Source organism: Papio anubis, chromosome 10 (assembly GCF_008728515.1).
Source record: "Papio anubis isolate 15944 chromosome 10, Panubis1.0, whole genome shotgun sequence".
Lineage (NCBI taxonomy): Eukaryota > Metazoa > Chordata > Mammalia > Primates > Cercopithecidae > Papio > Papio anubis.
In genome coordinates this window covers 94,088,331-94,114,470 of record NC_044985.1, presented here as the reverse complement: position 1 = coordinate 94,114,470, position 26,140 = coordinate 94,088,331, and the positions used below count along the sequence as shown (strand labels likewise).

General features: G+C 35.0%; 1 protein-coding gene and 1 pseudogene across 5 annotated transcripts; both read left to right on the top strand.

Moving 5' to 3' along the window:
* The first annotated feature begins 770 nt into the window (after positions 1–770).
* MYL1 (myosin light chain 1) lies at positions 771–26,140 on the top strand. Of its 4 annotated transcripts, none has more exons than XM_021923953.2 (7): positions 771–1,065; positions 13,850–13,877; positions 17,808–17,951; positions 21,915–22,088; positions 22,537–22,614; positions 25,229–25,271; positions 25,827–26,140. In XM_021923953.2, exons 1-6 carry the CDS (start codon positions 934–936, stop codon positions 25,255–25,257), a joined length of 585 nt encoding a protein of 194 aa, XP_021779645.1. In that variant the 5' UTR covers positions 771–933; the 3' UTR covers positions 25,258–25,271; positions 25,827–26,140. The 4 variants fall into 4 exon arrangements, with proteins under 4 accessions (XP_021779645.1, XP_021779643.1, XP_021779647.1 ...); XM_021923951.2 differs by having other exon boundaries at positions 778–1,065; positions 25,815–26,140; XM_021923955.1 differs by lacking the exons at positions 771–1,065; positions 13,850–13,877 and adding exons at positions 12,741–12,829; positions 13,573–13,597.
* On the top strand, positions 1,072–9,038 carry LOC110740938 (annotated as a pseudogene). Its single transcript, XR_002516261.2, has one exon. The product of XR_002516261.2 is annotated as an ATP synthase subunit f, mitochondrial pseudogene (transcript).

Sequence of the window (26,140 nt, the reverse complement as noted above, 5' to 3'; positions counted from 1 at the left end):
GGACAAAAGATTTATGTGATAAATAATGAGACTTTGCACCATTTAGAAAATAAATATCTACTTTTATTGAAAGCTACTTTACTATTAGAAAATTTGTTTTGCAAGAAGGTAAATCTTGCTGTCATTTCCATCCATTTGATATGCTCCATTAAATTATACAAAGAAAATTAAATTATAGGAAGTCATGTTGAAGTTTTTTTAGCATAGAATTCACTACAATTAAAGGAGAGAAAGACTGCCAGAGTCTGTGCTCCCTAGAAGGGAAGCCGCTTTAAGACATGATGGGCTTTCCTTATACGTCTGCTTTTTTATTTTTAACCACCACCACCTCTTTGCTGACCAACACTTCCTTGCAAATTATGGCAATGAGGGAGGAGCATGAGCAAAGAAGCTGTGTGAAAGTTGGTGATACTCCCTGACAAAATTCCAAGTTGAAATGGAATCCTTCAGTAAAGTCTCTTAGGCAAGGAGGGAAAAAAAGATTTACAACTTCAGCAGAACTGTAATTCTACCAAGAAAAAGTACAGTCAATCTACCTCACTGTCATCAAAGGATCTGAAGCTGGCTCTGTCATATTTCTTTCTCCTTTATATATGGAGGTGGCGGGGGGGGGGGGGGGGAAGGAGAGAAGGAGAGACAGTTAAAAAAAATTGATGAAGCCCTGACCCTTTAGATTCCATTTATAGTCTGAGCCGGAATGCCATCCCCCTTGACTAGAGAACTATCCAATCCAGCCGCATGTGTCAAGATTCTATTAGGCACTAAGTGAAATATATATGCATCCCCTTATACCGTTTAACACTCTGGGTCCACCTTCAAGACACTGGGCTGTGGATCAACCGAACCACCACTCCTCTTCCAAGAATCATTTTGACAGGTTCTTTTGGAGGAACTCCTTCTCTTTTTAACCCACCCTTTAAAAAAAAAAAAAAAATGGCACCAAAGAAAGACGTGAAGAAACCTGCAGCCGCGGCTGCCCCGGCACCGGCACCGGCACCGGCACCTGCACCTGCCCCTGCCCCAGCCAAACCCAAAGAAGAAAAAATTGACCTCTCTGCCATTAAGGTAACTAAACGGATGAATTGTGTGGTCACTGAAACATCTTTCAATAGTAAAGAACTCTAGGAACTTGCAAAGGCGTGTATTTTTCATTGAGAGGAATAGCATTATTTAATGAACTGGTAGATTTTGAAGAAGAGAATTCTGCTTTAAAAAATGAATCCCAGCATATCATTTCAAAGATTATTAGAGTATGGTATCATATGTGAAGCCTGTGCTTGCTCTATTTTTTATTCTCAAGTTTCCATTTTTCCCTAAATTGCACTTTTACTATTTAGGAGAAAAGTATATATATTTAACGGTGTTGCATTTAAGAATACTTAAACCAGTGTTTGGGTTTTAAATAAAATCTCTCTGGAAACCAGATCCCTTACCTTACCACTACATCAAAAGGAAAGTTTTAGCCCCTACTTATTTCCAGAAGTTTAAAAACAGCGGATGGCCCAGTTGTCCTGTATGTATTTGACAGCTGCTCTATTTTTTGCAATTCAAGTTAATTCTCCCTTCAGCTTTGCCTAATAAAATTTGATATAACACTAAATGAGGTCTCAGTGCAGAAAATTATGCACTCAAGTGTTTCAGTGACTATAACTGTCATCTTGTTTATTTGTTCACAATATTTAATTCAGAATTTGTGAGTTTCTTCTAAATGAAACTAACAAAAATAATTATAAAACTTGTTATTGCATGGCTTTTAGCTTATGTCTTAGAGTATTTGCATACTAATCTTGAACTAAGAAAAATGTGATTAATTATTGTGTCAACACTTTGCCGTGATCAAAGTTCTCAATTGCCAAAAGATTATCTGCTTTTGGAAAATGGATACGTCTGTTAACTTCCAATGACGTGACTCATTAAATGTGCACCTTCTCTTCATTCACTGAGCTCTGATTGGCTCATATCACAATTTGAAAATTTTTATCTAAGGAAACCTGCCTTATATGGAAAACCAATAAGCAAAAGTACCCATGAGGTGATCGTTCCACTTAAACCAAAAGTTGTATACGTAATAAATCTCAATTTTGCCAATTTCCCATTGTTTACTTGTGACTCTGATGCTGACCCGTAAACAAACATTTCATTATTTAATATAACTGAAGAATTTTTTAAGACCCAAAAATATTTAGTTAGATCATCCTTAGACATTATGTAATGAAGTTAAATATATTCATAATTTGTATAACATTCCAGTTAAACATGAAATTTTGTTTAAAATATAAGTAAATTATCACAAATATTTAATCTTTAGCTTGTAGGTATTTGAAGTATTTAAAAAAATTGGTCATAGGATATAATATTGGTTAAGAACTGTTCTTAATGGATATCGATTTAGGAGGACATAAAATGCATGTCAGCTCTTCTGATAAACGTTTTTCTACCTTGAGGACTGCATGTATACAGTTCTTTAAGAGGAAACCAAATTTTTCATCTCCAGCAATCCTAGTTAATGTATCCTTTACATATGCATACTGACTACATTACACAGTGAGATCATAGCCATGATAGTAATTCTGATTGTCCCTCATCTTTAACTCTTCACTCTATAGTAACATTAGAAATATGAATCAGTGTCAAAGCTATTCCTTTTTATATTTATTGTGATTTATAAAACAATGTCATCTTTTTGTATCTGGTATTACAAACTTCTGGAAAGAAAAGAAGATGTACCTCTTTACCTAAGAAGCAAACAAAGTGTCTAATAAAAACAGGCATTAATTTTCTTCCCTGAGGACTGTGTAAGAATGAGTACATAAATAAAAATTTAGTTTGGCAGGTGAGAGATCTCCAAGAAAAGAGAAAGCATCTCTTTTCTAATCCAGAAATTAAGCCAATTACTTATTCATAGTCAGCAGAGAAACAACACTTTTCAGAATCTTGAAAAATTGTTTATTCTTCTGTCAATATGTTAAATTGAGTTGTACAAGCTCAATACTGTGTAATATTGTGAGGATACAGTATGAGTTTGTACAACTAAGCAAAAGAAGGAAATACTCCTGGAGTGTCTCTGTGAGAATGGGGCATGCTCCATCTTTATTATTTCATTGCAGAACAAGAGATGTGATGGATTCCAGTAAGGGACACAAATCAAAAAGAAGTTAAATGACTCTTGAAGAAACAAGAAAAAAAAAAAAATAACCTTTATCTTCCATTCAGAAGGCCCATTTGTAACAGACAAAAAAAAAAAAAGAGAAACAAACGGAAACTAACACACTTTTGTAAAGAAATGTAAATGTCTTCAATGCTTTGCGTTCATTAATATGAAATAAATCAGTGCATATTTAGATGTATTCTAGCACAGCCAAGAAACTGATACAACTTGAGAATTTTATAAACTTTAGTTTTATCCCAGGAGGTAACAGGCCTAATTAAAACATACATTAAAACATTTTACATTATGATGCTTTTAATCACTTAATAATGTTTCTAGATATATTACCTCATAAAAGCTATACAATTTTTTCAAGCGGAGAAAATGAACTTTAAAGAAATTAATAGAGCTGTTATATGCGTTCATTAACTTTCCAAAAATTCAACAAAGAACAAAACTTAATTGGATTATAAACTTTCTTTCATAAATCATATAAGATTAGAAACTTAGCTGTCCCTTAGACTTTGAGTAATGCTGTAGTTTAATCATAACTGCCTTTGTGTAGTACTATAGTCACAGCCATGGTAAAATTTAATTTCTCCATAGTATTTCCAGCTAATATCTATGTTTCATATTGTAACATACTATATTTAATAGCCATATATTTGATTCCTCCATAAATCTTGAATAATCTTGAATATAATTAATTAGTTTTATCACCTTCTTAAATGTGCTTTCCAACCTGATTTCCTGGTTTGTTAGTTATTAGTTTACAAAATTTCTTCAATTGTTCTGACACAAATTTTATGATACTCTCTGAAGGAATGCTTACTTGATGTCCAATCCTAATGGATTTTCTATGAGTACCCTTTTCAACAACAAAGTACTATTGATATTTAAACACTAAAGTTATTGTCCTTGGTGGTTCTAAGCACTCTTTGCCTTCAGAGAGCTAATACTTCCAGTAACAATGCCAGACCAAAAGAACACAGCCTAACAGAATCAGTTACAGGAATTAAAACCCAGCATATAAGTATGGTTGTAGGGTCAAAAACAAGAATACACATTGCTCAAAACTGCAACCAAGTAAAATAATGAAAGTAATAACATAACCATGTGCCTAGATTCTAGATCTTCAATGTGTAAGTAAATTTTCTGCATGATGCATGCATTGTATGGCAGTATTGCTGTGAGGTGATGGTATTGTGAATTATGTCTCTCACTGTGCTGTTTGAGTTTTAATTCTCATTGCATTCACCACTTAATCAGGTCAGCCCTGACTAGATATTGTGAGCGGTATTATAAAACATGGTAAATGTACAGAATGCATTGACAGAAACTATCAAATAAGAAATCTTGCTTCAACAATTGACCACATGCTTGGGAAGATTTAAACTTTCAATTTAATGTATAAGGTAGAAATCTAATGTTCCCAAATGCATCTACTTACTGATGGGGATTCAGTGGAGGTAGATAGTTGTATATGCATTGTGGCACCCAATTTGTTTTGGCCCAGGTATAGGATTACTTTTGTTCACCTGTAAGTTCTTTTTTCTTATTTCTAACAAAACTAATATAAATCCAGTTTCCTTTAGAAGAATTTCTGAGAAAAATCAAATGAAGTCATGCTCCACGAAAGGCTCTGAAGTTTATAAAGCTTTTTGTAACAATAACCAATATTCATTGTGAATTTACTCTTTGCCATGTTATCTTATTTAATCCTCACAATATTACACTGAAGTTGTGGTATCCACAATTTGCAAGTAAAGAAACTGAGCTTAAAAGAGGGTAAGGGCTATACATATGATCAAATAAGTAGTTAAGTGATGGACCTAGGGTTTAACTTAGCAAGCAAAATCCAGAGTCAACTGCGTTAACCATATCCGAAACTACCACCCTCATTTATAAAAAGTAAGTTACTGTTTCTAAGAATGTGTAAAGGAGCCCTTTTTACTCTTAAGGGTATGAGGTAGAGTGGTTTTTATATTGCCCTGCACAGTCCTGTGTAACCAGAAGAGGGGATGACAGACACATCAGAGCAAGTTCACCAAGACTTTGACCTTGACCGTTCACTACTATTCTGTTCTCCATTTCCCTGTCTTAGCACCTGACAACTTGGGTGTTCTGTTTTACAGAAGGAGGGTGCAATATCAGGAACCTAGAAATATTCCTACTCATTTTGTTCCATCTTCCTATAGGATATTGTAAATTGAAAATGCATATTTTTAAATGCTATTAGATATAATGAAACTGATTAAGATTTTTTAGTACTTTTGTTCAATTAAATACACATACATCAAATATGACCTTCAATTTTTGCCATCAGGCTAATATTCTAAGGAGGGTATGAGATCTCTATTTTGTTTACAAATAAACAGCATTATTTAAACTGGAAATCCCAACCTATATTCTTTGGGATGGTATGCAGAAATACAATGCCACATGTATAATATGATAAAATCTTAACCCTAACTACTCTGAGTAAAAGAACACATGTAGTCAATTTCTAATTAGAAAAACATAGGTAAAAATATGTATAGGTTGTTTCTAACTTTTCCTTACATAATTTTAAAAGTTTGTTTTCTTTTACTCTGGCCTTTTAATAGTTCAAATTAATTTTTAATACAACTATAATGTTAGCCAATTGCAGTATTAATCCATTTGCAATGTGAATATAACCTCAGGAACAAATCAGAAATTATTTGACACTATTACTAGGTATCAGTATCACATTTCCTCTTTCAAATATCTATGCTGTAACAGAAGAGAACAGGTGGTGAGAAGTGGGAAAATATTAAAGGGCATTTTGTAATTTTCTCTAGAATTATATTTTGAAGGATAATGTCTTTGAAAGGAAAATGTAGCTTTGAAAATAAGAGATCTGTTCACCAATTAATAGTGAATAACACTTTTAAGTAAAACTAAATATTTGCGGGATAAGGAGACCATAAAGTGACCGTGCCAAATTTGGCTCTCGGCATTTTAGTGCTGCAAATGAACCCCTGGCAAGTTGTTTTTAGAACTCAATCCATAATTACCCAGTATTAAGCACCATCTGACTCATGGTGGAAAGGATTATATTTAGTCTGCTGATACTACACTTTCTTCTGCTGCTCTTCAGACTGAAATACTTTTCATATAAAAATGAGATCTTCTGCGGTTTATTTCTATATCAACTTCAACAGTTTGTTTCTTACCTTAAATCAGAATGTGAAGGGCAAAAATTACAATATAAAAGTAGAAATGGCTTCAATTATACTAGTTAAAAGGTATATTATATGGATGATAAATTCTGGCTATTCTGGTCACAAATTAATAACAGTGAAGCCAGAGAAGAAAAGCATCCCTAAAAATGTAACTACATCTTCTCAACTTTATGCTCTTCCTTTCACTGTGATAAAGTACCTATTAAATGCCCAGTGGAGTATGACTCCTGTTTATGAAAAAAATCCAACTGGCTTGAATATGGTGTTATGAAGTTATGTTTTGCTTAATTCCTGTTTATCTAAATTACTTCAGACTAATATTACCTGTTGAATTTTTAGGCATCTTTCCTTTTCCATTAAAATGAGTGAGTTGAAGTAGATTCTACTGACAAAAGGATGGAAAACTCACAACCTTGAAGAAACATAAGAAATCCTAGAAATCGTGCAGTAGAATACTTTATGCTGACGAAACTATAGCCTAGATGAGAGAAGTTAATCAAAAGACACATGATTTATAAGAAAGCTAAAACAAAATTCCCAATCTAGTTCTCTTTCCACAAGTTCTCGAAGTCTCCAGAATCGCAATGCCAATATTCTTATCCCTGCTGTCACAAAAGGAACTTTTATTCCAAATAGGAAGAAGCAGATACTTATGTCTTAAAACACACAAAGAATTTTTTAAAATAAAAGAATGAACAAAAACACAATGTAGGTTTTTAAGAAATTACATGCAAACAAATGCACAAAGGAGACAAAAGTATGGGCAGCTCTCAAGAAACTTTAAATTTCTTTATCAATTATTAATCATGAGAAAGCTAATGAGGAAACAGAAAAAGTGTAACAGGTTGTGTTTCTAGATTTTTATTAAAATTCACCTAGACTTAGCTTAGTTCCTGTAGGTCTGAATTGTTTTATTTTAATAATTGAGTTTTTGCTCTTATGTGACTGAATTCAGTTGACTAATCTAGGACTTCATAGCACAAAATTAAATATTTTATCTCAGACCAGATCAATTTATGCAATCTAACCATCTAATCTCTCTTATATTAAACAAACTGGGCTGGTGCCATATTCTCAATACTCTTAATTTCCCCTGTTTATACCATATTATAGTAACTAGCCTAGATATATACTAGCCTAAGTATGTCCTATTTTGAAGTCAAAAATGCAAAAATATTTATTTCCTTTGACTTAAGTGAGTTATTCTGAAGCACAAAACTCCCAAGAGTTCCAAAATAGTGCTTTTCCTGGCCTTTTATGGTGGTTCCTAGAAACTCTGTGAGATTGGAGTGAAAATTAGGTAAAGTAAGTTTAAGGATTTATATACATCCAGGTCTTTGGTCTCTCTGCCAGGCGTTAAATCAGAGAGCATACAGCAGTGTTTTCTTTGATTGAAAACTGGCCCTGATTATATTAGCTTCTTTAGCCTTTCCAGTCATTAGTCCCCATTGTATGTTGCAAGGACCATCGAGTTCTTTGAAGAATGTAGTCCATGTTCCTTCCCAGGGCATTTTCTCCCAGTATTCAATATTACATGTCTCCTCAATTATCTTTAATTACAGCTCTTCTTCTTTTACTAAGGCTTACCCTACATCAATTCCAGAGCCTGTTTGATTAACAGCATTTTAATATTTTTTTCTATAATTCAATTCTTTCTGTTAGGTTGGTACAAAAGTAATGGCAAAACCGCAATTATTTTTGCACCAACCAAATAGATACATTGTATGATGTTTAATCAGTTAACTTAATCTCATTATTACTATTAGATGCTTCTCCAAGTAAAAATGAATTTGTAAACATTGTAATAAAAATTCTTTTTGGTAGCAGTATGTTGTAGACTACTATTACCTAAATCCAACATCAAATGATAGCACGAATCATAAAAATATGGAATGTAACTAGTTTACTAAGAGTCTAAGATAAATATGTAGGCTAGAATTTAAAAGAGCCTTAAAAAAAATTGGGGATTGGAAAATTAGAAGTCCAGGTCAAAAACATTTATATAAAATCCAAAGGAAGGTGCTAGAAATATAAAGGTACATATATCAATAATTCAAAATGAGCATGCTAACTTTGAGCAGGTGAAGTCTTTTCCCTCATGGTACACAACCTTCTAGAGGAGAAGTTTATATCTGAAGGGGGAGCTTAGGATATACATATTCTAATGATTTTAACTTAATGAAAATCTACTGAGCTTCAAATATAGGCAAGTTATTCTACAGAGAGTTATGGAGGGATAAATCCTAAGAATAAGGCAAGCATACAGCGGACACCAGGACTCCAAGATGGCGTCAGTCCTACCAGTGAAGGACAAGAAACTTCTGGAGGTCAAACTAGGGGAGCTGCCAAGCTGGATCTTGATGCGAGACTTCAGCCCTAGTGGCATTCTCGGAGCATTTCGAAGAGGTTACTACCGGTACTACAACAAGTACATTAACGTGAGGAAGGGGAGCATCTCGGGGATTACCATGGTGCTGGCATGCTACGTGCTCTTCAACTACTGCCTTTCCTACAAGCATCTCAAGCACGAGCGGCTCCGCAAATACCACTGAAGGGGACACACTCTCACCACCCCCTGACCCCATGACCTTGTCCCCAGCCCCTCCGTGAGGAACACAATCTCGATCTTGCTGAATCCTTGCATGTCCTAATGGGAATTAACCTCCAAATAAAAGATGACTGGTACGTGTAAAAATAAAATAAAATAAAAAACAAGGCAAGCAAAGTGCTCTATTGGAGACAGGTTGGGGTAGGCTCACATCCAGGTCTACATCAAGAACAAATGACTTCGGGAATGGCCTAAGCTTCCCAGAAGCTTACAATCAAGAAGGTTAAAAAATTTTCAGTGGGATGAAGACCTGGGTGATGTTGAATACTGGGGAAAACAGAGGAAACGTTTCTCTCAAGGGAAACAAATGTTACCAGGGCTTGTCGCATATTTAATTTCTAAAAAGAAGCAATGAGAGAACATTCCAGAGAGAAGAAAGGTAAATCTGATTTTTAAAAGTTTTTGATGACAGCGAACTCAAGCGAAAACCAGCCGACATTGTGTATTCACATTACACAATTAATTTGCCTTTGTTCAAAGGACTGATTACCCCATCGTTATAACCCCAAGGAAGAGAGAGAAGATAAGTTGTGCCATTTATGAAAGTAAACCAGACAGAAGAATCGCTTGAGCCTGGGAGGCGGAGGTTGCAGTGAGCCAAGATCGCGCCATAGCACTCCAGCCTGGGCAACAAGAGTGAAACTCCGTCTCAAAAAAAAAAAAAAGTGTGCCAGAGAAAAAAATTGGATTTCCCGTCTATTCTATGAGCACAGAATCTAGTCTTCTAGTTTTTAAACTACAGTTTTTTTTTTTTCTCTAGACCATACTGTAGCCTTCCCTACTGTTGTCAAATAAAATGCTCAAATATTTATGTTGATTCTCAGTAAGTACCCCCAAAAATCTAAATGCATTCTCTATGTGACAAAGGTATGAAGAAAAACTAGGGTGAAACAGTTAACAACTGCATATCACTTAACTGCTTCTATTTTAATAACAAACTTTATAGTATCCAAGTCATTAGGAATAGCTTATTCATAACATAAATACAAGGTTTCTTTTTTTTTTTTTTTGAGATGAAGTCTCACTCTGTAGCCCAGGCTGGGGTACAATGTCGCGATCTCAGCTCACTGCAACCTCCTCCTCCCAGATTCAAGTGTTTCTCCTGCCTCAGCCTCCTGTGTAGCTGCGACTACGGGCATATGCCACCAGGCTCGGATAATTCTCGTATTGTTAGTAGAGGCGGGGTTTCACCATGTTGGCCAGGCTGGTCTCAAACTACTGGTCTCAAGTAATCTGCCCACCTAGGCCTCCCAAAATGCTGAGATTACATGCATGAGCCACCACACCTGGCATAAATAAAACGTTTTATTTTATTTTATTTTATTTTATTTTTTTATTTTATTTTATTTATTTTGAGACGGAGTTTCACTCTTGCTGCCCAGGCTGGAGTGCACGATCTCGGCTCACCGCAACCTCTGCCTCCGGAGTTCAAGCAATTCTCCTTCCTCAGCCTCCCGAGTAGCTGAGATTACAGTCATGCGCCACCACTCCCAGTTAATTTTGTATTTTTAGTAGAGACAGGGTTTACTCCATGTTAGTCAGGCTGGTCTTGAACTCCCAACCTCAGATGATCCGCTTGCCTTGGCCTCCAAAGGTACTAGGATTACAGGTGTGAGCCACCACACCCAGCCCTAAATACAAATTTTAAACTTACTTTCCAGTTTACTCAATAGATTTTACACAGATTAACCATATTTTATATCTAGGCAAGGACACTTTTTTACCTGAAAAAAATTATTAAATATGAAAATAATTATGTTTAGTAGGGCAATTTTGATGGTTAATTTTGTATTATTTATAGTTATTAGCTCAACTAATGATATATGCTAGTTCTCAATAAGACAATTCAAATTTAATAATGTAATTACATAAATATAATTAGAAAACTAAAAAAGAACACAAAGATAACATGGTAGGCTCTGATGCTTTCATTTATGCCAAAAATTGTAAGATTCCAAATCTTGTAATATTCAAAGCTTACACATTTCCACCTTTATCTTTCCCTTCCATTTGCCCCTAATGATTCAAAGCATTTTTAATTTTTCTATTAAATTTCAGTTCCCAATAACCTTTCAAAAGGTCAAGCTATTTATGAAAATGTTTACCTGGGTACTAATAATTTTAAAATTATATTTTCAATCTTCATTTTGGGACTCAAGATTCTATGAGATTTTTTTCACTACTTATAAACTTAGAGCCAGAAGAGATGTGTATATTAAATGCTGATTTCTTCTGAAATGGTTTGAGGAGAAGCTACAAAGTATATGTCTTTCTAGAAGGGAAGACTTCATGCTTTTTATGACCATCCCCTTAAAAACAGTTGCTGAAGCAGTACTCAAGTTACAATTAATCTCCAATATACATTATGCCTGTGAGCTGCTTTAAACATGTAGAAAACTGATAAATATTTTGTCTGAACTTTAGCGGACATCCTAGGAGGATCTTTCCCTGTACCACTTTTCCCAGTACCATTTCCAGAAAGGAGTTGCCCGCTATTTTCAGGTAAGCTACCATGAAAACCCATTGCTGGCCAATCCCCTAGATTACCTTTAAAATTCTAAAATACAGTTTTAGCTAGGCAAGGTGACTCATGCCTGTAATCTCTACACTTTGGGCAGGATGATGGCTGGAGGCTAGGAGTTCAAATTAGCCTGGGCAACATAACGAGACCCTGTCTCTACAAAAAATCAAAATAAAAATTAATCGGGTGCAGCGGCACATGCCTGTAGTCCTAGCTACTAAGGAGTCTGGGGTGGGAAGATCACTTGAGCCCAGGAGCTCAAGGCCGCAGTGAGCTGTGATTGTGCCATTGCACTCCAGCCAGAGTGACAGAGCAAGACTCTGTCTCAAAAATAATAAAATAAAGTACAATTTTGCATTCCACAAGCTCTGCCTTGCATTCTTTTGCCTTCTTGGTCTAGGGGCTGAGCCATAGAGTATTTGCCAAGGCAGAAGCAGAAACAGAAACAGCATGTTCTAGTAAGAACTTATGCGTAGTTTAAAAAAAAAATGTATAGGATGAGAGAAAAAGAATGTAAAAATGATCTATCAGCTTTTCTGCTCAGAAAAACTTCTGAAAATAAAAAAATATGACTACTCAGCCATTATAAAGATAACAAGCAGGGAGGAAAATAACCAGACCTAACGTCAGGAGACTAAAGGAGAATGGTGAAAAGCAGAGATCAAAACTATTCCTGGTTTAGATTATGCTTGCAAAAGAGTGATCTTTAATTGGAGATTGCAGGACCCGACCAGATTGTCACTTGGGTGCACCCTAAGAAACATGCAGAATGTGCATGGCCTTTTCAAGCCCTCTGAACTTTACCATAAAGGATAGCACTTCAGAGGATGTTCCTTCTATTATAGCAGTTGCCATTTGAAACCCCAAACCAGTCCCATTCAAAAACTTGCATTAATACCAAAACTTGCTGACTAGAAGTTTTCAAAATCCACGCTCATCAAGAGAAGGGTCTGGCCCAAGACCTTAAAGAACTTCTAAGCTCTTCTGCCATCGAACAAATAGGAAGCTTCTTAAAAGAAGATGCTCCAAGAGAACTTCTTGGAAATAAAGACCATAAAAGTACTGACAGGCTTCCATCTCACTATGGCTGTCCACTCCCAGGTTCTAGTCACCTAAAAATAGCTCTCAGGGTACAGATCCATCTTTCCCTTTGCCCTAAGAAAGCTAAAGAACTCTCCAAGGGGTGTGGCAACTTATCTCTGAAACCTGATGCTAGCTGTGAGGTCAAAGCTTGCCCAGAAATAAAAGGAAGCCTCAGCCAGGGAGGACCCCACTCAGGGACCGGAGCAACCCTCAACTCACTCTTCGGCTTTCCTGCTGTGTTGCAGCCCAGCCACTCCATCATGGTGGGTCCTATGAGACAATGATTTGTCATTTATAGGAGAAAATAGATAGAGGATATGATCTTACTGAGAAGAAAGATAGGCAAAGAATGGAACTGAGGAGAGAACATACTCAATATGAGTCTTTAGTATCTACTTTTGGGTTTTGTTGAGATCCATTAAAGATAGAAGAAAATAATTAGAGCTGTTTATCAACTGGAAAAATACATGTTACTTCCAAGAGCTGTGCTTTATGCTTCACCAACTCTTGCTGTATCACATAAGATTCATTATACCTAAATTTAGAAGAAAAAAACCTGTAGCTACAGCAAAATATTATACCTTAAAATACAATCCAGTGATGCTGATAGCTAAAACTAAGTAAACAGCTTTTGATGCATTGGGTTTTGTATACTTTTCTTTAAGCACTGGCTAAATAGAAGACGGACTTAAGGTAGTCTTTTTAATGGGTATATCTGTACTCAAACACTGTGTATCTTATTAGACATATCTTAAATATACTATAGATTTTCCTAGGAAGTATTAAATGTAGCATTTGTTAAATCATTAAGATATAGAAAGATATTCCCTAATTATCTTTTGCAATAGCTTTTTATGTTCCTAGATTCAAAAGTGTCCTAAGGCAACCTTCTTATGCCAAGACACCTACATAGCTTCCTAAAAATCTCAGAGCAACCAGCACTCATTCTTCTGTCAATGCATTTGAAAGAGTACTTGTTTTTTCTTTCTCTTCCTCGCCACTGCAGTCCTTCAGTGCTGACCAGATTGCTGGTAAGTGAATTGAGTTTCTCTGCTACAGATGTAGGCACAGCACTGCCTAGTTTCTGCAATATTACTTATCTTCAAGGCATGTTTCATTGCAGCTCAACCTATTAGTGTCCAAGCTATGCCTGAACTCTGAAAAGTAGGCTGACTTTTGGAGCTTACTTTGAAGATTACTCAGGGAATGAGCTGGATACAACTAAAAATCAGAACATTTTTGTTTGGTTAAAACATTCTTTGTGGTCAATTTCTTTCTAACAGATCGAGTTCTCTAAGCAACAGCAGGATGGTAAGTTTAAAAGCTATGGTTGTTAAATGTGCACACTCATAAAGATGGCATGTGTGAAAACCAACTCCCTTGGGATGAGATTAGCTCTTCCTAATTATCCCCACTGGTGTTCCATTCTAAATATAAATTGCTCTCGATCACTCTAAATATAAATTAGCTCAACCTGAAACCCTCGCTGATACTCAGTAATCAAAGGTTTAACAAGATAAGCACCACAGAATAGGCCCTTATATTTACTGATACCTAAATAAAACCAATTTGATACAATAGATACTATATATATATAGATTTTATATATATATATAGTAGATGTTAGATGGCTAAATTGCTAATATAATCCCTAAAGAGAGATTTGACAAGTCTGAATTGTCAATTTGAAAAATAAAATTGATTATAAAACTGCCCAATTACTAAAACTATATCATTTCAATGGATAACATAGTGAGTTGTAGAATAAAAATGAATTCAGAAACAAAGAAGGATTAATTTATCATAGAACTATAGAAGGAACATTAAATGTATCCTGGTTGAACCCCTCCCTGAGACATGCAAGACAGAGTCCAGAGATGTCACAAGACTTTGTCAATGACTCAAAGAATTAGTGCTAGGATCAAAATCTGACATTAGTTTAAGTTGATTAAAAATTTATTTTATTAAAAACAATTACTAGCTAGGAGACTCGAAACTCTTAAGATTCAAGAGAATCTGAATAGTTTCCCTAACAAGTCAACTTTTTCACCTTTGGGTCTTTGGATCCAACAGATCCCATTAGTCCACAGGAGCTTGATGTTTTCTGGGAAGTACAGTGAGGAATGTTTTATGGAGTGAAAGAGTCACATATCTAAATGAACTGAGACATAAATAAACTTATAGATGGAAGGAGGAGAAAAAATTAGCTTCAAAATATTGTATAAATTAGAATATCAGTCATAAGTAGTATGTCTATATTACATATATTATGATATGCAAAATATAAATAATTATCATTATAGGTGATTAATAAGAATCTATTCAAATACTCAGTTCTCTACCTAAAGGATTCCTATTCTTAAAGTCTGTTTCTGTGTCTGAAATAGTTCATATTTGAACACAAATTGAGAAAAAAGGGATATTTACTGTAGTTCAGACTCACATGCATCTGCATCATGGTTGATGGCCTCATGTAGACAGATTAGATGATTGAGTGACTCATAACTCAAGATTATTTGAAATTATAGCATGAAGGACTATTTTCTCATTGAAAACAGTTGGTGATTCTACTATAATTTGTTTGATTTTTAATGCATTTTACTAGTGATGCTGCTACATTGTCACCCGCTGCATCCCAGTCCTCTCAAATAGCTCATTTACAGTTGTTGTGACCAAACTATTGTAGGATCAAGCAAGGGAAGACTTAAAAACCCTTGCAAGGATGCGAGGATTTAATGTTGAACATTAAACCTTTTATTCCGTCTGTGAAATAGATTTCAGACACAGAAGTTCAGTAAACATGGGTGTAGCGTACTGTTTTCTTTGTGGCAGGAAAACAAATGTCAGCATTTTAAATGATGTGGAAAACCTATAGTTTCTTAAATGAAAGTATTCTTTAGTTTGTTTCCTTGTTTAGCAGTTAAAGAATTGTGTTCATGGCTGCTCTATTGGAATCTATCACAGGATTGAAGGAAAAGGGGCAAAAACTGGAAAATTACAGCATTCTAAAGGTCTAAGTCTTGTGCTGTCCAGTAGACACTAGGCACATGTGGCTATTTAAACTTTAATTAATTAAAAATAAAATTTTAAATCCATTTTCCTCACTTGCACTAGTCACATTTTAGTGTTCAAGAGCAACAGTTAATAGTCACCTTTTTGGGCAGCCCAGAATGACAACAATTCCATTATTACCAAAAAGTTCTAGAACAATACTGTTATACACCAGAAGTTAGCAAACTTTTTCTTAAAAGGGCCAAATAGTAAATAAGTTAGGCTTTGCTGCCAGTATAGTCTCTGTAAAAGCAACTCCACTCTGTCACTGAGGTGTGAAGAAAGCCATAGACTATTCATAAAATGGGAATGGCTGTATCCGAATCAAATTTTATTAAAAAGAAACAGGCAACCAGCCCCTGGAAAATAGTATAACCAGCCCTGGTATTAATTCTTCAAGAGAATAACTAAAGTTTGGGTTAAAAATCTGGAGTAAGAAAAATAGTGTCTTTCTGGTCTCCGCCTTTAAATCACCAAAAGTGTTAATGTCAGAGTGATTCTATTACAGCCCATAAAATCCTATTTCCACTTCGGCATCTGACCAGGGTAATAGTGAACCTGCTGAGCAGTCTGTTCATGAAAGCCTGAAGCCAGTAACAAGAATAGTTCAGTTTCACATGTCCCTTAGAAAGATGAAAAATAATATTTGACTAATGACTTCTTAGTGCCTGCAGCAAGTTTTTTAGCGTAGGGAATTGATCTGTAGCCAAACTGCATAGAATTTGAGGGGGAAGTTTTAACAAATAATGGTAACATGATCTGCAGTGAATTGTGAATATAATGTCAGTGCGATGTTAGATTAGGATATGGAGGAATAGTAAGATGGAATATTTTGCTCAGTAATCTATCTAGACAGCACCTTTTGATCTGAAACCACTGATAGCCTAAAAAATGCTTTCACTTTTACCAATTTATTCAAAAATGATTTTTTGAGTATTGTTGATATTAACTCCAAGTCACCGTCAGTACTTTTGGGTTTCCCAGAAAATGTAATCTAGTTTATAAGTCCTAATTAAAACGGTTTTCCTGGCCCCCAAATTCATAGTAGCACCCCTTTCTGTCTTTGATATACATTTCTAAATTCTTTGTCACTATAATTTTGAAAGTCAAACCAGTTCTATCAAAAGAGAATGATGAAATTTAGAGAAAGTAAGCAATGCAATTATTATAATTAGAATAGAGAACACTTTAAAATATGTATTCAGAAAAGAATGGGAATGGTTGTGTATACTTAATATACACACATGCACACAAAATGAATCAAGCAAACTGGGAAAATGTGACTAAAATTGATGGAGTCTACCAATGTGAATATCTTGGTTGTGATAATATAATTTTGCAAAATGTTACTACTGGAAGATACTGGGCAGAGCATACAGGAGATCTTTCTGTATCATTTCTTACAACTGCATGTGAATCTACAATTTTCTCCATAAAATTGTAATTACAAGGCATATCGAAATTCTGAAGTAGATATAGCAACATATGTCATATGTATTATTTGAAAAAACAGTAAAGTATAAAGAGATTCTCACAGCAACAATGGTATTATCATACCAAAACAAATATTTTTCCTTCTGAATTGATTACACCTGGAGACTAATAGAGTCACACATTAGTTAATCAACTATAGAATGTATAGATTTGTCTCACCTTTCTAAATTTTTCCTGAAAAATAAAGGTATTCCTAGAGAAAACTGGTTAAAGGGATAACCTAGGAAATTTGTACCTCAAGAGGAGGTTTTTGTATATAATTTGAAAAGTTTGAGTTAACCTCACATACCATGAGCCTGATTGAAAATTTGTTCTTTTTGAAATTTTGTTAATCTTGTTAATTATATGAGAGATTATTAAAATTTCTCAGGGCCTTAGAATGTTTTTTAACCCAATCCTGCTTTCCAGGCAGGTAAAGAAAATATGAATATGACTAGAAGCCCCAATTTCCATATCTGATTAACAACAACAGGCAACTTAAAGTTGGAAATGCTGCTTTAAAATAATCCCAAAAAGAAATGCTAAGTTTTTGCCAATGATAGTTGGAGATACAAAAAGAGAATCCAGGAAAACAACTTGCACAGTTGGCAAAAGTTGTAAAACAGAAGAGTTTGAACTGAATTTTTGATTGAGTTAGATTTAATTAATAGGTTAGAGGAAGAAAAAAAGCACTCTAATGCTTCTTGCTTTTTGCAGAATTCAAGGAGGCATTTCTCCTGTTTGACAGAACAGGTGATTCCAAGATCACCTTAAGCCAGGTTGGTGATGTCCTTCGAGCTCTGGGCACAAATCCCACCAATGCAGAGGTCAGGAAAGTTCTGGGAAACCCCAGCAATGAAGGTAACCCATCAATTTTTCCAAGAAGTGTTGAAGTATAGGGAAGTGTGCAGCAGTGTGTGTGTGTGGTATGTGTGGTATGTGTGTGTGTGTGTGTGAGAGAGAGAGAGAGAGAGAGATTGATTTAAAAATGTTTCACGTAATAGGGCTCAGTTTATTCCTGATTGTGGTAAGTGCGCCTCTTAGCCATATAGTCTCAGCCCTTTTCTTTACAAAATAAGTTAAACTTCATTTGAGAATTTTCAAGCATGATAAAATGTCAATGTTTAACATTAGATATTAGAAATAATATCTAATGTCAAATGTCAATGTTTAACTTTAGATATTAGAAATAATACCTAATGCTATCATCATTTCAAATGTTCATAATTAAAAGCTAATGAAATAATATCCAAATCTGCACATTTTTTCAGACTTCAAATCTTCAAAGGCAAAAACACATTTTGGCAAAGATGTTAAATATGACTTAAAATACTTTATAAACAATTCTGAGTAAATTCCAGTGGCACAGTTCTAGAGAACTTCTCCTCTGATAAAAGCTATGGAAATGAAATTGCAACTTTGTCAAGCAACTGGAAAATACATGCTGACTGCCATGTGCTCTGTCCTTTGACACACTGCTTCTATGAGCGGACAGAAGCAGGGTGTCAAAAGAGCACAGGGATAATCCTAGGAAAAAAATCAGTGAGAAATATAAGTGGCAAAATTGCAGAAGTCATTTACTCCATCCAGAAATCCAGTCATTATTCTAGAATAAGGAAATTACTTTTAATTCCAATGGTTTTACTGAAAAGTATAATAGTCTAACAGAAAATGACACTCAAAACAAACAAAACAGACAAGACACATTTGCAAATTGTTTGACAAGGGATTAATATCCAAAATGTATAAGAAACTCAACAGCCAAAAAAAAAAAAAAAAAAAAAAAAAAAAAAACCCACAAATAATCCAATCAAAAAATGGGCAAATGAACTGAATAGACATCCTTCAAAAAAAGATATACAAATGGCCAACAGGTATATTTTAAAATGCTCAACATCACTAATCACCAGGGAAATGTGAATTAAAAACCACAATGAAACACCACCTTACCCACTTAGAATAGTCATTGTTAAAAAGACAAAAAATAAATGCTGGGGAAGATGCAGAGAAAGGGGAGCTTTTATACACTGTTGCTGAGAATGTAAGTGCAACCATTGTGGAAAATAGCATGGTTTATCACAAAACTAAAAATAGAACTGTTATATGATCCAGCAATCCCACTACTGGGTATATTTCTAGAGAAAAGGAAATCAGTATGTCAAAAAAAAAAATCTGTATTCCCATGCTTATTGCAACACTATTTATGATGCCCAAGATATGGAATCAACTTAAATGTCCATCAACAGATGAATGGATAAAGAAAATATGATATATATATATATATATATATATATATACATAATGGAATACTATTTAACCATAAAAAATGAAATTTTATCATTTGCTGCAATATGGATGAGCTTGGAAGACAACATGTTAAGTAAAATGAGCCAGGGACAGAAAGATAAGTCTACATGTTCTCACTCATATGTAGAATCTAAAAATTTTATTTTAGAGAAGTAGAAAGTAGTGCTTTCTAGAGACAGGGAAGGGTGGAAGGAATAAGAGACAGCCAGAGGTTGGTTAATAGATACCAAAGTATAGCTACATTGGAGGAATAAATTCTAGTGTTCTGAATAAATTCTCGTGCTCTAGTCCCTCCCAAGTAGCTAAGACTACAGATGTGTACCACCACACCCAGCTACTTTTTGTTTTGTTTTGTTTTGTAGAGACAGGGTCTCGCCATGTTGCCCAGGCTGGTCTCAAGCTCCTGAGCTCAGGTATCTGCCCTCCTTGGCCTCCCAAAGTGCTGGGTTTATAAGCGTGAGTCACTGCACCCAACAGAAACCTTATTTTTAAATGCCACTTCCCAACTTACCAAACATCTATCTTTAATGAAGAGAGGAGGGAATAAGAGACAGCCAGAGGTCAGTTAGTGAATACAAAATTACAACTAGATTGGAGGAATAGCTCTAGTGTTCTAAAGCATTATAGGATGACTATGCTAGCAGCAATTCATTTTCAGATAGCTAAAAGAGTTGATCTTGAATGTTCCTAATACAAAGAAATGATAAGTGTTTGAGGTGATCGGTATGCTAATTATCCTGATTTGGTCATTACACATTGTACATATGTATCCAAATATCACACTTTACCCCATAAACACGTACAATAAGTATGTGTCAATAAAAAATAATTTTTGAAAGAGATACAAAACTGAAGTTTTTCAAATAGATATTCAAGCTGTTTATCTTTGCCATTAGGAAACAGAGAGGGGCGTGAGATAACAATCTTTTTCTTTCCCTTGACAACTGAAAATTCTTTGGAGACCTTCCTTTGTTAGAAAAGGAAAACTTGATTTCAACAAAACTCAAAATCAGCCTGCTGACTTCATTTTCTTTGGAAGGAAATATCCAATTATACCGTGCAGAAAAGCCGAGAGCATGAGATCAAGTGAGCAAGCAATAGGACAAACCCTATTTTTATTTTTTCTTTCTTTCCTTCTTTTCCTGAGGCAGAGTCTCACTCTGTCACCCAGGTGGGAATAAGTGGCATGATCATAGTTCATTGCAGCCTCAACCTCCCGGGCTCAAGAAATCCTGCCTCAGCCTCCCAAAGTGCCAGGATTACAGGTGTGAGCTACCACACCCAGCCAAATCTAATTTTAATTTTTATTTATTTGAGATGGAGTCTCATACTGTCATCTAGGCTAGAGTGCAGTGGCGTGATCTTGGCTCACAGCAACCTCCACCTCCCAGGCTTAAGCAATTCTCCCACCTCAGCCTCCCAAGTAGCTGGAGACTACAGGCATGTATCAGCATGCTGGCCTTTTTTTTTTTTTTTTTTTTTGTAGATATGGAGTCTTGCCATGTTGCCCAGGCTGGTCTCAAACTCCTGAGCTCAAGGAGTCCACCTGCCTCAGCTTCCCAAAGTGGTGATGTTACAGGTGTGAGCCACTGCAACCTGGCTGAAACCCTTAAATGTCACTTTCCAACTTAGCAAACATCCATCTTTCATAAAATTATTTGGTAAAATACTCATTTATTCAACATTCAAATTTAATTTTTTAAATATTACTCAATATAATTTCAATGTAAAAATATAAATAATGTATAATAGAAATATAGAAAAGTAGTAAAAAGATTTGATTTGGTGAATATATAACTTTACCCATTTGCATACATCCGGATAGTATAAAATAGACTGTCTAGATTTTCCATGAATAAGATTTACCTTGTCAGAAGACAATAAAGGCCTATCATCCCCAGGCTTCTAAGGTACAAAGAAGTCGGGAGATCACAGAATATTTGACACACACTCTCTCCTTGTAAACTTCTTAAATTACTTAAAATTTAAAGAAAGGGAAGGCCCTCCAAAAGCTGGGGACAAAGGTGGAATATGTACTAAAGTTAAGTTTTACTGTCTTAATCCACTAGTGAGTTTGTTGTATCTCAGTGCATTTTTCTATGGCTTGCAAGTATTTATGGGAAATATTAAATGGACAATACTAAAAATAAGCTACCACTTATTAAGCACTCAGTTTATCCTAGATATTATATTAAACTTTGTATTCATTACCTCATTTAGTTCTCACAATAACCCTATTAGTTATCTATTTTACAGATAACTTGAGGCACAAAAGGGTTAACTTGTGCACTGTCAGAGTTGCAAATGGTAGACTAGGAATAAAAGTTCAGGCACTGGAATTCCAACCCTCATGCTATTAACTATTACCATATTCTTGATATTTTAGCAATTTACCAGCTGAAATTTAAGCTGTGTCAAGGTTTTTCAGATAACCTAGAATAACTTTTGAAGTTTAAATTGTGACTCAGAGTTAGTTTTATGGTAGCTAATAACCCTCAAAATTGCAATTTCTTACAGAGCTGAATGCCAAGAAAATTGAGTTTGAACAATTTCTGCCTATGATGCAAGCCATTTCCAACAACAAGGACCAGGGCACCTACGAAGACTTTGTTGAGGGTCTGCGTGTCTTTGACAAGGAAGGCAATGGCACAGTCATGGGTGCTGAACTCCGCCATGTTCTAGCCACCCTGGGTAAGGGAATTTATTTCAGTGGACTTAGTGAGACAGAATATATAGAAAAGAACATGACAGGAGAATCATGTCATCACCAAAATAGGAGGAAATACTACAAAGGGAAAATGGGGGGGAAAAAATAGTCAAAAGTTAATGACCATTTCAATTGGCCTCAGTGGCAGTGAGTTTGGTGAAAATGTTAACTTAAAATATTGGTAATGAATAAGTAAAGGAAAGCATAGTAGTTCTTATAGGATACAGTTTATATGACAAGGGATAATTTGTATTTAATTAACTCATTCAAAAACCAATTAGTTGACAATATATTAAGTACCAAAAGAATGGGAAAGTCACAATTCCTATATGCCAAGAGTTTAGTCTCCAGAAGCCCTTGGCTGATGACCTATGGTGGATTTTGAAAATACCACGTGGACTTCTTTCTAAAAGGAGAGTTTTGTTTCATCAGGTGAAAAGATGAAAGAGGAAGAAGTGGAAGCTCTGATGGCAGGTCAAGAAGACTCCAATGGCTGCATCAACTATGAAGGTAGAATCAATGCTCACTGGTGGTTACAGCAACTCTTAACTGATCAGATTGATGATGGGCTCCTTTTGAACTTCTTTTCCTCTTCCTTCCTAATTGACATACATATGACAACCAATGGCATAACTCTAAAAAGATATGTGAGGATCTGAACATATAAATAACACTTATTCCAGTGTGTTTTAGCAATACAGTGCATTGTTTTTAAGCTTAACATGTGTTTTCACATATATTTTTTGTTAGCTCTTCAGAACATCCCTATGAGATAGACAGGGCTGATGTCAGAATCAAATTTAATAGAATATTAAACTTGAAGAAATCTCAATGTCTTTTACTAGTATGAAGCAATTATGAAAATGAAACTTCAGGCCAAAGAGGTTTAGTTACTTGGTGAAGGTCAAACAACTGATGGCCAGGCTGGTACTAAAATTTCTTCTCCTTGTCTAGTGTTCTTGCTTTAATGAAAGTCATCCCACAGTTGCCAATTGTTTAAATCCTACCACCAAGTTATAGCAGCTTCACCCAGAGGGTGTGAAAGCAATGCACTACACAAAACAAAGATGCATAATATAATTTACAAATTTAATTTTTTTACATTTTTTTAAGAAAATGTAAAAATTTTTCTGTCCCCAAAGAGAATGAACCCAGTTACATATAAATAAAGACAAAAAGAGAAAAACATAGAAGAGAAGAGAACAAGAGGGGAAGAAAGGAGAAGAAAGGAAAGGAGGGAGAAGAGGACAAAAAGAAAGGGTTTAGCCAAGCTTATCTTCACTGACAATCTTGATTAAACTTCACTTTTAATTCTTAATGTGACAATTCTTCACATTTGGCTATTACCATAAATACACTCCATAGAGAATCATTCAATAAATATTGTTTGAACAAGTGGACAGTCATCTAGAAAATAAAGTCAAATCTGAATTTTATGCCAGGACAAATTTCAAATAATTTACATGTGAGACGTAAAAGCTAAAAACAAAGAGCACAAAAATCACGGAAGAATTCATTTTATAACTTTGGAATGATTAAGTTTTTTCTTTCTAACAGTGACACAAAAACCAGAAGGCATTGAAAATGCTGACAAATTTAAACACATACTTTTAAAAGTCTATATGGCAAAAGCCACTAAAGCAGTCAAAAGACGGATAGCAAACCAGAAAAAAAAAAATTGCAATTAATATCAGAAAGAGCTAATTTTCCTAATAAAAAAGAACTACTACAAATAAAACATCATATCCAATAGAAAATTAGCAAGTACATGAACAGACAATTCATAGGAAACAAAATGAAAAAAATGAAAAACTACATTAATAATTTTTTAAAATGCAAATTAAAACTACACTGACGGCTGGTTGCAGTGGCTCATGCCTGTAATCCCAGCACTTTGGGAGGCCCAGGCAGGCAGATCACTTGAAGTCAGGAGTTCCAGACCAGCCTGGCCAGCATGGTGAAACCCTGACACTACTAAAAATACAAAAATTAGCTGGGCGTGATGGCGCACGCCTGTAGTCCCAGCTACTCAGGAGGCTGAGGCACGAGAATCGCTTGAACCCAGGAGGCAGAGATCACATTACTGCACTCCAGCCTGGGCAACAGAGCAAGACTCCATCTCAAATAATAATAATAATATAAAACTACACTGCGACATCATTTTTCAATAAGCTGATTGCCAAAGATTAAATGATAGGGCACACTTTGCGCTGAGTAGAGGGTATGGAAACAGGCAATTTCGTGTATTACTGATGGGAATGCATATTGTTAAAACCCCTAGGTGATGATGTGTTACTACTAATAGCAGCAAATCTACTTCTGGAGAGACTTAGTCTCTAGATATTCTTTCACTCAAGTGAGATGACCATATATAGATGGTTATTCATTACCGTGCTGTTCATAATGGCCAATTTTTTTTTAACAATTTAATGTCCATCAATGTATAATTTTACCAACATATCAATGTGAAAACAATCGAATGTCCATCCATGTATCAACGTGAAATTCTCTGCAGCCCTAAAAAACAGGGACACTCTTGTGTACAGTTATAATATCTGTAAGATAAATTATTAATTGAAAAAAGAAATACAAAACAGTATATAGAGTATGCCATTTTGTGTTAAAAGATTTTTAGAAACATATTTATGTGTTCTTGTATGTGCATAAACAGCTCTGTCAATTTAGCTATAAAAAGGGGAACCAGTTGCCTGGCAGACAGTGATGGGAAACACTTTGTTGTTATATATCCTTTCATATGTTAAAAAAAAATTTTAACCCTAGCTGGGCACAGTGACATGTGCCTGGAGTCCCAGCTGCTTGGGAGGTAAAGCAGGATCGCTTGAGCCCAGGAGTTTGAGTCAAGCCTTGACAACACAAGACCCCATGTTAAAAAATAAAAATGTATGTGAACGTACCACTTATTCAAAAAATTAATTTGCAAAATCTGGGCAAAGGTCATAAATCCACTACTAAGAATTATGAGCTATACACCTTAAATACAAAAGAAAAGAAACTACTGTTACAGCTAAAAATAGGATTGAGCTAACTCATTAAACCTTTCTTTTATTACATTTGACTGTTTCCTAACTCTAAGTTGTCTATTTTGTCTATTTTGCCCCTACAGCTTTTGTCAAGCACATCATGTCTATCTGAATGGAGCTCTCAAGGTATATACCTGTTCCCTCTTTAATATTTAAGGCTTTCTTGATACTGTGTTTTTTAAAACTTGACAGCTTCAGTTTATATGCTGTAGATTAATATTAGTTCTTAATTAAGAGATGTTTATTTAATTAGAAAATACTAACACCTTGAGATGGGTTATTTAGAAATAAAGCATTTTTGCATGAGTGTATAAGCAAAACTTATGAGGTTTTTGTTTCCATTCATAAATTCTATCTTTGTGACTGTAATACAATTATGCAGTGGACTACCAGAGACTAGTTGATTAATTTAATTGGAACAAAACACTAATAAAAGCACAGGCAAATGTTTTTTGGATAACTAAAGTAGTTTTTAACAGTTTCTGCTCTAGAAAACCATGTTATAACAGTCCAAATTCAAGCACTTGCAACCAGGTTCTTACAACTAGGAAATGGCTCATCTTTTAAGTGCTGGTTCGCTTTGTGCTTTTTATTCTCTTACACTTCACATTATTTCCTCGGGGGTTTTATTCCTGAAAAGATGCAATCAATATCTAATTCGTTTTCCAGTTTTCTTTACAGAACAAGCATTGTTTAGGAAGACTGGCTGGAAGCTTATTTTAATCACACCCATGACAAACTCTCCAGATCTGTTTACCATCATTCAGAAAAACAAAGCAATCTGGACTGTTCGAGACTGAGCAACTCCCTGAATTTTTATACATCTTCAGTTTTTCTCTGAATTGTATTCATACCACACAAAGTGTCTGCTGCTCTAGACGAGAAGAATAAAATATTGACAATCTCAAATCCAAGCACCATTCTTTATTATCTACCATGAATCAACAAACATTCTTAAAACGATAAATCAATAAACAATTTTGGTCAGTCTGGAA

What these genes read in the sequence shown, in the direction of transcription:
- MYL1 (XM_021923953.2), top strand. Translation starts at nt 934, where the DNA reads ATGGCACCAAAGAAAGACGTGAAGAAACCTGCAGCCGCGGCTGCCCCG. An exon ending in TTGACCTCTCTGCCATTAAG is followed by an intron (nt 1,066 to 13,849) that starts GTAACTAAACGG and finishes TCTTTCTAACAG; the next exon opens with ATCGAGTTCTCTAAGCAACA. An exon ending in TGGCTGCATCAACTATGAAG is followed by an intron (nt 22,615 to 25,228) that starts GTAGAATCAATG and finishes TTGCCCCTACAG; the next exon opens with CTTTTGTCAAGCACATCATG.